The sequence below is a fragment of the Haliotis rufescens genome, unplaced genomic scaffold (genome assembly GCF_023055435.1).
Source record: "Haliotis rufescens isolate VD_foot unplaced genomic scaffold, xgHalRufe1.0.p SCAF_35, whole genome shotgun sequence".
Taxonomy (NCBI): domain Eukaryota; kingdom Metazoa; phylum Mollusca; class Gastropoda; order Lepetellida; family Haliotidae; genus Haliotis; species Haliotis rufescens.
Window position 1 is genome coordinate 1,598,665 of NW_025964057.1, and position 15,780 is coordinate 1,614,444.

General features: G+C 37.7%; 1 protein-coding gene across 2 annotated transcripts; it reads right to left on the reverse strand.

The window, feature by feature from the left end:
• Positions 1-214: 214 nt before the first annotated feature.
• Positions 215-15,777, reverse strand: LOC124134399. 2 transcript variants are annotated; one of them, XM_046499183.2, is made up of 7 exons: positions 15,635-15,777; positions 12,992-13,386; positions 12,152-12,295; positions 6,036-6,269; positions 3,973-4,049; positions 3,481-3,590; positions 215-633 (listed from the first exon to the last, which is right to left on the reverse strand). In XM_046499183.2, the coding sequence occupies exons 2-7, from the start codon at positions 13,284-13,286 to the stop codon at positions 432-434; spliced, it is 1,062 nt and encodes a 353-aa protein (XP_046355139.2). In that variant the 5' UTR covers positions 13,287-13,386; positions 15,635-15,777; the 3' UTR covers positions 215-431. The 2 variants fall into 2 exon arrangements, with proteins under 2 accessions (XP_046355139.2, XP_048237014.1); XM_048381057.1 differs by lacking the exon at positions 3,973-4,049 and having other exon boundaries at positions 496-633.
• Between the last annotated feature and the right edge of the window lie 3 nt (positions 15,778-15,780).

The window sequence follows — 15,780 nt, forward strand, 5'->3', positions numbered from 1 at the left end:
GGCGTGTCAGCTAAATGTGGGAGGAAAGCCCGAAGTGGTGCAGGTCTCAGACGTTTACCACTTCGGTGAAACCCAAGAGCACGGGTATGGTGCTAACAAACCTAGAAACATAATCGGAGCGAATCGGGAGTCGAACCCACAATCATAGGTTTCTGTCGCGCCCAAGGGACGCAACTCTGCACAGCGAATCGCGGCGCCTTAGACGAATGGGGCACCCGTGCCCCAGGTTTTGCTGGAGGCGATGTTATAGCCTAGTAGTTGAAGCGTTCGATCGTCATGCCGAAAGCCCAAGTTCGATTTCCTAAACGGAGAATTTGTGATTTTCACTGCTGTGATATTGATGGGATATTGCAAAAAGCGGCTTAAAACCATAATCACTCGCATGAGTACAGTGACCGGATGCGACTTCATGCCCTCCATCAATATTAAAGTCAGCACCACTGCTGCAGGATAGCCTGACAGAACGGACAGTTGCTATGGATTTCCTGAACCAAACGGAGAATATCTACACGGAGACTGTGTTCCTGGGAGAAGTACTCCACCAGATGGCCAAGGCGTTTTCCCTTTGTCTTTATTAGCCGGATCAGTTGGTGGACACAGGTGTTGTCAAAGTTTCCACGAAACGGTTCGTCACTAAAACAAGCAAGATTTAGTGTTAATACATTCTTATTTTGAAGTGTAAAGGATCTCCGTTGATGAGGCTGGATTATCTGCTGCAAACACTTCAACAAACTTCAAAAAGTGAGGTTTACGAAGAATAAACTTCATCTTTTGACATTTACACGATTTTTTACCGGAATTACTTCTCATGGAGAATCCCATAGTGGACACAAACACAGGGCAAGTGTCCGAAGTTCCATCGGGGATGTACTGGGGAACAAAAACTTACGACAACCCTGTTTCATTTTCCCCTGCTCACCGTACATCCCCCCAATAACAGAGCTTCCAAACCCATTAAAGGTCAAGGCTTAAGAGCCAGGGTCTAGGAGCCGTGCGCGAGTCCATTCCATTTGGTATTTGAACCGGTTACCATTTAAGCGATAAACCTACTGTATTTTGAAATTTGATGTAGTTCCAGTGTAGGGTAGATACCTCTTATTTTAATTTGGAGATATTTAGTAGGTTTATCTCCATTCTACCATGACAACAAGAGCGCTTTTAAAACAGCTCACTCTTTCAATGCGTACCTACACAGGGTACAAACATCCCCTATCTTAGAACATTCCAGAAAGGGGTCACAGGTTGTTATAAATGTAACAAATATTACTAAAGTTCAAGTGTTACTAAAGTCTTGACTAGTTAAAAATGGGGGTTCAAAACACATAATTTATCAAAATGAATTTGACCAATCAGAATCAAGCATTCTTCAATGTCTTCAGCATTCCCACCTCGATTAATGAATCTTATCTATTGAATCAGGCTTTACCCCACGTAGAACCACCCCCGACTTCCACGTGGCCCTTTGTGATGTCTTATTTCTGTGCCAAATCCATTTTTAGAAGAGAAAGTATCGCATGAAAGAGGAAGAATATTGAGGGTGGAACCCGCAAGTTGGTTTCATGGGGGTTCGCCCCTCTGAACAAAACTTAAACAACAACCCTGCTAGGATACATTGACATTAAGCAGGTTCAAAACTAAAAAGCAAAACTTTGTCGCTTTTCTTTTACACATTAAGTTTTGTTACAAAGAACACACATGTTTTGACCGTTAGATGTTTCATATAAATAAATATAAATCCGCATTTTCATTATTGCACTCTTAACACACTTAAACATGTTTTATACTCTTCAAGTGCATTTCTTCTTCTAAAACAACAGTTAAAGCAAGGCACTGAACAAGCGTTAAATACTCCATGATGTATAGTACGAGGGCTGGTCAAAAAGTAAAAAAGTCTCACTAACTTTCAACTTGGCCATAACAAAGTCAACTAGTCAATGTAGTACATTGTTTGAGTAGTTCATTGCAAGTGTATTTGGTCTGTTGAGGCCGCTTGTATATGACTGACAGCCAATGGAACGTGATAGGGGTCCAAATGGACACACAAATGGAAAAGAACGAGTGCCGAGCAGTCATCAAGCTGTTGACTTTAGAGGAAAATACTCACCAAGAAATTCACGACCGCAAGTCATGTGTATGGGGATAAGTGCGCTAGCTATTCCACTATTAAACATTGGGCAGCTATGTTTAAGGCTGGGAGAACAAGACTTGATGCTGGCCCTTGGTCTGGACGTCCCTCAACTTCCATCAATGAAGATTCAATCAAGGAGATAGAACAACTTATACTGTGAGATAGACGTATTACCATTGCTGAACTGGGGGAAGACACTGGTCTAAGCCATAAATCTATTGAAACTATTATTCTTGAACATTTACGGATGAAGAAGATGTCTGCTAATTTCTAATTTCTGATATTAAGGAAAAAGGAACTGACATTGCCAGAGACAATTTAGAGCTAATTGAGGAGGATTTCGTCAAATCTAAATAGAGAGATTAAAAACGGGTGATGAAACATTGGTCTACCACTATGATCCTGAATTAAAACGTCAATCCATGGAATGGCACCATTCCACTTCTCCGGCACCAACGAAATTCAGTGATCAAGATCAGTGAAGAAAGTTATGGAGTTCTACTACTCATGACAATGCCTCTTCTCACACCGCTCGACTTGGAAAGGATGCAAAGGAGCTTCCTCACCTTCCATACTCGCCAGACCTGGCACCAAGTGGTTTCCACCTGTTTCCTCAACTGAAGGAACACCTTTGTGGAAAGCGCATCGACGACAACGATGACCCAAAAACTGCCGTGAATGGGTTTTTCAGGGTGACTTCAGAAACTTCTTCTTTAGAGGAATTGAAAAGCTTCACTATCGATATGAGAAGTGCATTAAAAAGCAGGGAGATTGTGTTTAAAATTAAAATTAAAAACGCTTTCACAATTGTTGGTTATGTTTGTTCGGCTTAGAACTTTTTGACCAACCCTCGAATATACAACATAATGGACCGCGTAGACCTACCGGGTTAGAATAGGTGAGTGAGTTGGGTTTAGCGCTGCTTTTAACATTATTCCAGTTATATCACGGCGTGTCAGCTTAATGTGGGAGGAAAGCCCGAAGTGATGCAGGTCTCAGACGTTTACCACTTCGGTGAAACCCACGAGCACGGGTACAGTGCTGACAAACCTAGAAACATAATCGGGGCGAACCGGGATTCGAACCAACAATCATAGGTTTCTGGCGTGCCCAAGGGACGCAACACTGCACAGCGAATCGCGACGCCTTAGACGACTGGGCCGACCGTGCCCCCAGGTTAGAATAGGACTCAATGGTCCAAGTAGTCAGCATCAAACAACAAACATCATAGTGAAGTGTAGAAAGGACTGTTTGCTACTTTCTTCGACTGGTATTCTTAAATCAAACACTCCCCTGTCTGAGTCTAGATATATGTGAACAAGCATAGAATCCCGTGTTAAAGATATGCTTACCACAAGAGTCGGATTTGAATATCCGTGCCTGCCTTCAAATAACCTGCTAAACCTTTTATGGACTTCTGTTGGAAGTTCTGTGCATTTGGCATCAGCTCGTGGATAATTTCCTGTAATGTAGAAACACATTTTGCCTCGATCAGTACATCTTCAAAAATGTCAGCTTCACTTCGTGAGGATTTGTGGACATGACATATTAACTTCTACCCTCAATATGAAACATGCAGCCCTTACAGCCCTTAGTCCTACATGACTTGGGGTCGAAGTCCCACATGTACGCATAAAATAAGTTTTGAACTCTAAAAGTCGTGGATATTTTTTTCAAATGCCTCAAATCACATTAAAAGACGAATTTATCAATAGTGCATTCGGGTACTGACAGCTTTTTCATTTGTGTTCCATCTATTGAGAAAATAGATGTGTACATGAATGAATGAATGAAGAAATATTAGTTTGTATTATAATCTAGCTAAAGGCAAAATGAATACATACATCCTTTTTTCGCTTTAAATCTGTAGTGTCTTGTATACTGTCTGTAAGAAACCCGATACACTGGTTGCAATCGCTGGCTATAAAGAAATAAATTTGATTGGCAAACCCGGCATGCAAAGATTGTTAGTGAGTGGGTGGACTATTTAGTTAGGGGCGGATCATTGGTCCATTTGGAAGTGTGTGTGTGTGTGTGTGTGTGTGTGTGTGTGTGTGTGTGTGTGTGTGTGTGTGTGTGTGTGTGTGTGTTTGGGTTAGATTTCTTTTTAAATTACGTTTGAAATTCAACCTGTGGATCGAATGTTAAAGTTTTCTCACTGGTCACTAAAGTATAGTATCTGTACAGAAGTAGGTAATTTTGAAACAGAACAATGAAAGTAGCAGTTTAATAATGCATTTTGATATAATAAAAGACCATGTTTTACAATACCATTTGTTGCAAAATCCAGGGTGAAGTCATCTTCAAATTGACAGAAAACTGGTCAACTTGACATGTTTGTACTCCATCTACTGGAGGAATGTACCTTTCAATTACTCAGACTGTGGAACAAGGACTTACATGGCATAACGTTTGATGTAAACTGAGAAACCGTTACCAAACTGAAAGTTGGACACGTTGGGTCCAAACCCCGAATGGTGTTACAAAATGGTTGAGAATCAATCGCCCAAACACAATCAAAAACACTTTGCTGAGTAATGCACGTGCAACAGTACCCAGAAAGTGGAACTTGGGTTTGAAGTGAAACGTGTGGTGCACTTGCAGCATGCCGGCCTACAAAGATATGGATATAGAAGGAAGGGTGAACTGTTCTTTCGCACCCAAACCGTTGGACAGTGACAAATAACATGCTACGAATAATAATATATGTAGATGACATCATAATATTTTCTGAAACATTTTCGAACCTTTGAATCACCCCAAGGCAGTATTCCAAAAGATCCAAGAAGCAGGACTCACTCTAACACAAAGCAAATGCAAGTTCATGACAAAACATATTTTCAGCGAATATGGCATCCAAAGTAAGGGTATATGATGCTTAATGCCTTAATAGTCATACGACATCACAGTCAACCACTGTTATTTCCTCATGCAAGGGAAGATAGGAAATGATTATTCATAATTAAGGGTTACAGGCATACTGTCCCATGGTCATGACGCTGTCAAAGATTATGGCTTTGCAAACGAAATACTCTGTATTGATGAGGATGGCCATATTGCGGTCGAAACTTTTTAATTAGGCTGAATTATTTTTTTCAAGCAGATGGAGGCTGAGTTTATTATTTACACAAAAAATGTGAGCTGTGTTCTTTTCACCCAAAGGAATAATGCGAATCGAGTTATAAGTTAAAGTAGGGATTATTGCGACAGGTGTGGATAACAACATCATATATTGCCGGCTACTCTTTGTTTACACTCTTAAGCTATCAGCTTTCTGCTGCATAACTAACTACGTGTTTATTTGTCTCTACATGTCAATTCGTCCCGGGTGCAGCAACTAACTCTAATAATATCTGGGAGATCTAATGTAATATAACATTCGACTGAATAGTGTATCATTAAACCTCTAGGACCAGCATGACTTTGGGTTAGTTGGTTGGTTGGTTTGTTGTTTAACGCCGCACTCAGCAATATTCCAGCTATATGACGGCGGTCTGAAAATAATCGAGCCTGGACCAGACAATCCAGTGATTAATATCATGACCATCGATCCACGCAATTGGGATCGATGACATGCATCAACCAAGTCAACGAGCCTGACCACCCGATCCCGTTAGTCGCCTTTCACGACAAGCATAGTCACCTTTTACGGCAAGCATGGGTTGCTGAAGACCTATTCTATCCCGGAATCTTCACGGGTCGCATGTCTTTGGGGCTGACGTCATGTTATGTAACTGAAATATGGCTCCTCATTGACACAACTGCACATGTAATTTATATTTTCAGGTTATATAAATACAACTACAGTCCAAACCACCTTAGGAATTCCCGTAGCAGCTACCTGTAATCATCTACGTGTGTTGGGTGCAAGGTTTTATAACTTTATTAAGTTTCAAGGCTTTTCTACCTGAGTGTCCATAAACTCTGGGCTGCCTTTGAGCTGAACTTCCATCTCTGTTTAGGAAACCACCCATCACACCTGTCCCCATATAACTCTCCTGCTGATAGGCGCCCTCTGGGTGGAGCCGGGCATGTAACTCTGCATCCCGGCGGGAGTAGGAACTGCCTGGGGTTCCTGACCCGGAGAAGGTAGATGCGGAAGATAGCGAAGGTTGTCTCGCTAACGCTGCTCGAGTTTGTCCTGAATAAAACTGGTAGTATTAATCCATGGCAATACCTTGACGAGGAAATGTGGGATCAATTATCAAACCACGTTTTACGTCACACTGATGTACCCCTCGGTCTCCTTGTTTGACCGATTCTCTGTCTGTCTACACACTCGTCCGGCCATACAGCGACAAGAGGCAGATTTTATGCTGTTTCCTATGTATTGTTAAATACGTATCTGGTATGAGGGGTTCTCTCTCATGACGAAAACATCTTGATGAAACACGTCTCCACTGTATGTTAGACAATTTTCAAATTTACTGTATTTACTGTATTGCTGTATTTACTGTATTTACTGTATTACTGTAATTAATGTATTTACTGTAATTACTGTATTACTGTATATACTGTATTACTGTAATTACTGTATTTACTGTATTAGTGTAATTACTGTATTTACTGTATTACTGTATTTACTGTATTTACTGTATTACTGTATTTACTGTATTACTGTATTTACTGTATTTACTGTATTACTGTATTTACTGTATTAGTGTAATTACTGTATTTACTGTATTACTGTATTTACTGTTCGAGGAAATGTGGGATCAATTATCAAACCACGTTTTACGTCACACTGATGTACCCCTCGGTCTCCTTGTTTGACCGATTCTCTGTCTGTCTACACACTCGTCCGGCCATACAGCGACAAGAAGGCAGATATCATGCTGTTTCCTATGTATTGTTAAATACGTATCTGGTATGAGGGGTTCTCTCTCATGACGAAAACATCTTGATGAAACACGTCTCCACTGTATGTTAGAGAATTTTCAAATTTACTGTATTTACTGTATTTACTGTATTGCTGTATTTACTGTATTTACTGTATTACTGTATTAGTGTAATTACTGTATTTACTGTATTACTGTATTTACTGTATAAGTGTATTTACTGTATTTACTGTATTACTGTAATTACTGTATTACTGTATTTACTGTATTTACTGTATTACTGTATTTACTGTATTTACTGTATTACTGTATTTACTGTATTACTGTATTAGTGTAATTACTGTATTTACTGTATTTACTGTATTACTGTATTAGTGTAATTACTGTATTTACTGTATTACTGTATTAGTGTAATTACTGTATTTACTGTATTACTGTATTTACCGTATTTACTGTATTAGTGTATTTACTGTATTTACTGTATTTACTGTATTACTGTATTTACTGTATTTACTGTATTACTGTATTTACTGTATTACTGTATTAGTGTAATTACTGTATTACTGTATTTACTGTATTACTGTATTTACTGTATTAGTGTAATTACTGTATTTACTGTATTACTGTATTTACTGTATTTACTGTATTTACTGTATTACTGTATTTACTGTATTACTGTATAAGTGTATTTACTGTATTTACTGTATTAGTGTAATTACTGTATTTACTGTATTACTGTATTTACCGTATTTACTGTATTAGTGTAATTACTGTATTTACTGTATTTACTGTATTACTGTATTTACTGTATTTACTGTATTACTGTATTTACTGTATTACTGTATAAGTGTATTTACTGTATTTACTGTATTAGTGTAATTACTGTATTTACTGTATTACTGTATTTACCGTATTTACTGTATTAGTGTAATTACTGTATTTACTGTATTACTGTATTTACCGTATTTACTGTATTAGTGTAATTACTGTATTTACTGTATTTACTGTATTTACTGTATTAGTGTAATTACTGTATTTACTGTATTTACTGTATTACTGTATTTACTTTATTTACTGTATTACTGTATTTACTGTATTACTGTATTTACTGTATTACTATATAAGTGTATTTACTGTATTTACTGTATTAGTGTAATTACTGTATTTACTGTATTACTGTATTTACTGTATTTACTGTATTACTGTATAAGTGTATTTACTGTATTTACTGTATTAGTGTAATTACTGTATTTACTGTATTACTGTATTTACCGTATTTACTGTATTAGTGTAATTACTGTATTTACTGTATTACTGTATTTACCGTATTTACTGTATTAGTGTAATTACTGTATTTACTGTATTTACTGTATTAGTGTAATTACTGTATTTACTGTATTTACTGTATTACTGTATTTACTGTATTTACTGTATTACTGTATTTACTGTATCTACTGTATTACTGTATTTACTGTATAAGTGTATTTACTGTATTAGTGTAATTACTGTATTTACTGTATTACTGTATTTTCCGTATTTACTGTATTAGTGTAATTACTGTATTTACTGTATTACTGTATTTACCGTATTTACTGTATTAGTGTAATTACTGTATTTACTGTATTTACTGTATTAGTGTAATTACTGTATTAACTGTATTTACTGTATTACTGTATTTACTGTATTTACTGTATTACTGTATTTACTGTATTACTGTATACGTGTATTTACTGTATTTACTGTATTAGTGTAATTACTGTATTTACTGTATTACTGTATTTGCCGTATTTACTGTATTAGTGTAATTACTGTATTTACTGTATTACTGTATTTACCGTATTTACTGTATTAGTGTAATTACTGTATTTACTGTATTACTGTATTTACTGTATTACTGTATTTACTGTATTTACTGTATTACTGTATTTACTGTATTAGTGTAATTACTGTATTTACTGTATTACTGTATTTACTGTACGAGGAAATGTGGGATCAATTATCAAACCACGTTTTACGTCACACTGATGTACCCCTCGGTCTCCTTGTTTGACCGATTCTCTGTCTGTCTACACACTCGTCCGGCCATACAGCGACAAGAAGGCAGATATTATGCTGTTTCCTATGTATTGTTAAATACGTATCTGGTATGAGGGGTTCTCTCTCATGACGAAAACATCTTGATGAAACACGTCTCCACTGTATGTTAGAGAATTTTCAAATTTACTGTATTTACTGTATTTACTGTATTGCTGTATTTACTGTATTTACTGTATTACTGTATTAGTGTAATTACTGTATTTACTGTATTACTGTATTTACTGTATAAGTGTATTTACTGTATTTACTGTATTACTGTAATTACTGTATTACTGTATTTACTGTATTTACTGTATTACTGTATTTACTGTATTTACTGTATTACTGTATTTACTGTATTACTGTATTAGTGTAATTACTGTATTTACTGTATTTACTGTATTACTGTATTAGTGTAATTACTGTATTTACTGTATTACTGTATTAGTGTAATTACTGTATTTACTGTATTACTGTATTTACCGTATTTACTGTATTAGTGTATTTACTGTATTTACTGTATTTACTGTATTACTGTATTTACTGTATTTACTGTATTACTGTATTTACTGTATTACTGTATTAGTGTAATTACTGTATTACTGTATTTACTGTATTACTGTATTTACTGTATTAGTGTAATTACTGTATTTACTGTATTACTGTATTTACTGTATTTACTGTATTACTGTATTTACTGTATTACTGTATAAGTGTATTTACTGTATTTACTGTATTAGTGTAATTACTGTATTTACTGTATTACTGTATTTACCGTATTTACTGTATTAGTGTAATTACTGTATTTACTGTATTTACTGTATTACTGTATTTACTGTATTTACTGTATTACTGTATTTACTGTATTACTGTATAAGTGTATTTACTGTATTTACTGTATTAGTGTAATTACTGTATTTACTGTATTACTGTATTTACCGTATTTACTGTATTAGTGTAATTACTGTATTTACTGTATTACTGTATTTACCGTATTTACTGTATTAGTGTAATTACTGTATTTACTGTATTTACTGTATTAGTGTAATTACTGTATTTACTGTATTTACTGTATTACTGTATTTACTGTATTTACTGTATTACTGTATTTACTGTATTACTGTATTTACTGTATTACTGTATAAGTGTATTTACTGTATTTACTGTATTAGTGTAATTACTGTATTTACTGTATTACTGTATTTACTGTATTTACTGTATTACTGTATAAGTGTATTTACTGTATTTACTGTATTAGTGTAATTACTGTATTTACTGTATTACTGTATTTACCGTATTTACTGTATTAGTGTAATTACTGTATTTACTGTATTACTGTATTTACCGTATTTACTGTATTAGTGTAATTACTGTATTTACTGTATTTACTGTATTAGTGTAATTACTGTATTTACTGTATTTACTGTATTACTGTATTTACTGTATTTACTGTATTACTGTATTTACTGTATCTACTGTATTACTGTATTTACTGTATAAGTGTATTTACTGTATTAGTGTAATTACTGTATTTACTGTATTACTGTATTTTCCGTATTTACTGTATTAGTGTAATTACTGTATTTACTGTATTACTGTATTTACCGTATTTACTGTATTAGTGTAATTACTGTATTTACTGTATTTACTGTATTAGTGTAATTACTGTATTAACTGTATTTACTGTATTACTGTATTTACTGTATTTACTGTATTACTGTATTTACTGTATTACTGTATACGTGTATTTACTGTATTTACTGTATTAGTGTAATTACTGTATTTACTGTATTACTGTATTTGCCGTATTTACTGTATTAGTGTAATTACTGTATTTACTGTATTACTGTATTTACCGTATTTACTGTATTAGTGTAATTACTGTATTTACTGTATTACTGTATTTACTGTATTTACTGTATTTACTGTATTACTGTATTTACTGTATTACTGTATAAGTGTATTTACTGTATTTACTGTATTAGTGTAATTACTGTATTTACTGTATTACTGTATTTACCGTATTTACTGTATTAGTGTAATTACTGTTTTTACTGTATTACTGTATTTACCGTATTTACTGTATTAGTGTAATTACTGTTTTTACTGTATTTACTGTATTAGTGTAATTACTGTATTTACTGTATTTACTGTATTACTGTATTTACTGTATTTACTGTATTACTGTATAAGTGTATTTACTGTATTTACTGTATTAGTGTAATTACTGTATTTACTGTATTACTGTATTTACCGTATTTACTGTATTAGTGTAATTACTGTATTTACTGTATTACTGTATTTACCGTATTTACTGTATTAGTGTAATTACTGTATTTACTGTATTTATTGTATTAGTGTAATTACTGTATTTACTGTATTTTCTGTATTACTGTATTTACTGTATTACTGTATGAAAGATGACTCAACATATCTAGAGACATGGGTGTCTACAAAGACATCGAGGGCAATGGAGAAGGCCCGGGTTCAATTCCAACACGGGTACAATGTATGAAGTCAAGGAGTGTCTCCCGCCGTAAAATTGCTGGAATATTGCTAAAAGCGGAGTAACACCACACTCACTCTCTCACTAAAAAAAAAAAGAACTCACGGAACTGAAAAAAACCTGTTACATAGCTGTAAATACGAAATAACAAAACAACTCGAAAAGTACTAGTCTGGATTTGCTAGTTTGGTCTAAGTGAACAATACAAAATTACTTTACAGGAGGTAATTTGTCGGCACTTTCAACATTCAAAAATAAAACTGTCCAAATTGACATAGCAGAAACAGACTATAGGCATTATGCACCTGTTCTCACCTGTCGTCAAGGTGTCATAGGTCACCTTGATCTACTTACACCTGGTTATGCCCTGTTTCACAATAGTCTGTTTTATTCACATTTTTACACATTTTTACGTGTAAAAAGGCATAAAAACATTTGATCCGCTATATTTGTGCCAAGGCCCAATTAGTACTAATTTAGTTGTTTTAATATTTACATATTTTGTATAATAACTGCATTTATTTAAGATCTGAGGTCGAAAAAACATTTTATTTTCATTTCCGTGAGTACTTTAGCACGACATTCATCAATCCTGCGGCTCACCTTTGTCAAATAGTTTGGATGACGGTAAATCATCTTGGTCACTGCCCGAATCAGACTGCAGGGGCTGGTACAGTTCCGGAAATGCCAATTGATATTCTGCCATTTGCCCCCCACCGTCGCTACTGGCTACTGGATTCATCCCATCTAGCGGACAGAAAACTGCTGCTGAACCTAGACACAGTCTAATGATCGATGACTTAAAAAGATTGGTTGGTTGGTTTGTTGTTTAACGCCGCACTCGACAATATTCCAGCTATATGACGGCGGTCTGTAAATAATCGAGTCTGGACCATTGACATCATGAGCATCGATCCACGCAATTGAGATCGATGACATGCATCAACCAAGTCAGCGAGCCTGACCACCCGCCTTTTACGACAAGCATAGTCACCTTTTACGGCAATTAGGGTTTTGAAGACCTATTCTACCCCGGAATCTTCACGGGTCGACTTAAAGAGAGAACCGAAAGAGGCCCCTTCTCCAGATTTGAAATGTTTGTAAAATTACAACCGACGCCAATCGCTGTAATGTGTATCACGTTGTCAAACAACAGGAACCTGTGACCTTTAAGAGTCTGGCGACAGGCCATCGGATATCATGATGGGTGGTTTCAACACGCAGAAATGTTTGTTCGTTGTTTAACGCCGCATTCAGTAACATGCCATATATATATGAAGACGGCCTGTACATAATCGAGTCTGGATCAGACAATCCGGTGATTGATATTAGGAGCAATATAGGGGATACAATAATAAATCTCTGTATGAAAACTGTACACGTAGGAAACATCATTGTCCACATAAACTTCATGACGTTGTGAGCACCTTCTGATCTGCCTACCTTGTGATCTTTCGCCGCGAGACACACCCAACAGGTCGCCACAATTCCTGGCCCCCCATCCAGTAGCCCTCCTTCCAATAGCCTCCATTCCAATAGCCTCCCTTCCAGTGGCCTCCCTTCCATTAGCCTCCATTCCAATAGCCTCCCTTCCAGTGGCCTCCCTTCCAGTAGCCTCCCTTCCAATAGCCTCCCTTCCAGTGGCCTCCCTTCCAGTAGCCTCCCTTCCAGCAGCCTCCCTTCCATTCGGCCCCGCGCCTAGGGTGGGATGTTCCTTACTGCCGATGCCGCTGTCCATCTCAGTTGCACGCAGACCAAGGATGCGGTGACGGAACTAAGTGAGATGGTAACATACAGACCAAGGAGATGTGAACGCTGAGGTGGCGCCACTTGATAAACTGAAAATAGGTCATCATACAAGTATCACGTTAGACGAACATTTAGTATAGGAAATCCTGTATTACACAATACCCTTCTCGATTCTAAATATGATTACAAAATATGCTGTGGAATAGAGCTAGCTAGAGCTGGCTAGACTTGCTTTTGCATACGTTGCTAGATTGTTTTTCTTTCTTTCATAAAATAAATATATTCCGCAGTCATAGTCCAGGATTAGTATCACGTACGTCAATCCATACAAATGAGACATGAGGTTTTTAATGTTTGTGTTCAACGACTTAGATAACTCAATTTTAGATTGCAATTATACCATTTTTGAAAAAAACAACTTGTCGTTTAAAAAGTATTAAGGTGGGCATCTTCTGAAATAACTTCAATCAATTATCGAGTAGATGTAATATAAGATATAATATTTGCCAGAAATTTCCATTGAACCGTTTTTGATGGCCAGAAATAGACCGACAAATGAGTATTTCCACGTCCGTCTTAAAATAGTACCACGTTAGAGTATTGTAGTATATATAGTAACATGATTTGTGTGTGTTGTTAAATGCCACATCCATTCATAGTCCAGCTATTTGACAACGGTCTGTAAATGGTTGAGTCTGGGCCACACAATCCAGTGATTGGGAACACAAACATCGATCCACGCAATTGAGATACGATTAGCTGCTACCAGTCAAGACACCGGGCCCGACCAGCCAATCCATTAAGTCGCCTCTAACGACATGCATAGGTTGCTGGGACCTATATCCATACCCCGCATTCCCACTGGGTATGCCTCTAACAACATGCATAGGTTGCTGGGACCTATACCCATACCCCGCATTCCCACTGGGTATGCCTCTAACGACATGCATAGGTTGCTGGGACCTATATCCATACCCCGCATCCCCACTGGGTATGCCTCTAACGACATGCATAGGTTGCTGGGACCTATATCCATACCCCGCATTCCCACTGGGTATGCCTCTAACGACATGCATAGGTTGCTGGGACCTATATCCATTCCCCGCATCCCCACTGGGTATGCCTCTTACGACATGCATAGGTTGCTGAGACCTATATCCATACCCCGCATTCCCACTGGGTATGCCTCTAACGACATGCATAGGTTGCTGGGACCTATATCCATTCCCCACATCCCCACTGGGTATGCCTCTTACGACATGCATAGGTTGCTGGGACCTATATCCATTCCCCGCATCCCCACTGGGTATGCCTCTTACGACATGCATAGGTTGCTGGGACCTATATCCATTCCCCGCATCCCCACTGGGTATGCCTCTTACGACATGCATAGGTTGCTGGGACCTATATCCATTCCCCGCATCCCCACTGGGTATGCCTCTTACGACATGCATAGGTTGCTGGGACCTATATCCATTCCCCGCATCCCCACTGGGTATGCCTCTTACGACATGCATAGGTTGCTGGGACCTATATCCATACCCCGCATCCCCACTGGGTATGCCTCTTACGACATGCATAGGTTGCTGGGACCTATATCCATTCCCCGCATCCCCACTGGGTATGCCTCTTACGACATGCATAGGTTGCTGGGACCTATATCCATTCCCCGCATCCCCACTGGGTATGCCTCTTACGACATGCATAGGTTGCTGGGACCTATATCCATTCCCCGCATCCCCACTGGGTATGCCTCTTACGACATGCATAGGTTGCTGGGACCTACACCCATACCCCGCATCCCCACTGGGAATGCCTCTAACGACATCGTAGGTTGCTGGGACCGATATCCATACCCCGCATCCCCACTTGGTATGCCTCTAACGACATGCATAGGTTGCTGGGACCTATACCCATACCCCGCATCCCCACTGGGTATGCCTCTTACGACATGCATAGGTTGCTGGGACCTATACCTATACCCCGCATCCCCACTGGGTATGCCTCTAACGACATGCATAGGTTGCTGGGACCTATACCCATACCCCGCATCCCCACTGGGTATGCCTCTTACGACATGCATAGGTTGCTGGGACCGATGTCCATTCCCCGCATCCCCACTGAGTACAGCTTCATCAGACACACATCTATGTGATCTGTGCATCGTAGGCAATGTATCTGCAGATCTCATCTCACTGAGACACGGGATAAGATTCAACGTCATTAAACACATAGTAAAATACCTCAGGAGAGAAATGCCCCGACTTACGAAAACAACATAAAATATGTGACTACCACAGAAAAAATAAATAAAACATGCTTGATGTTTCCACTTACCTACATAGGTATTAAAACGAAAGTTAAAGTGTAGGATCTACAAGTCGTAATGCGCATGCGTTCTGCTGTTCTTCCTGTATCGAAAGAGAAAGTACAATGTGACACAACGCTGAACCAAGCCCAATAAAGCAAAGGCTGTTGTATGG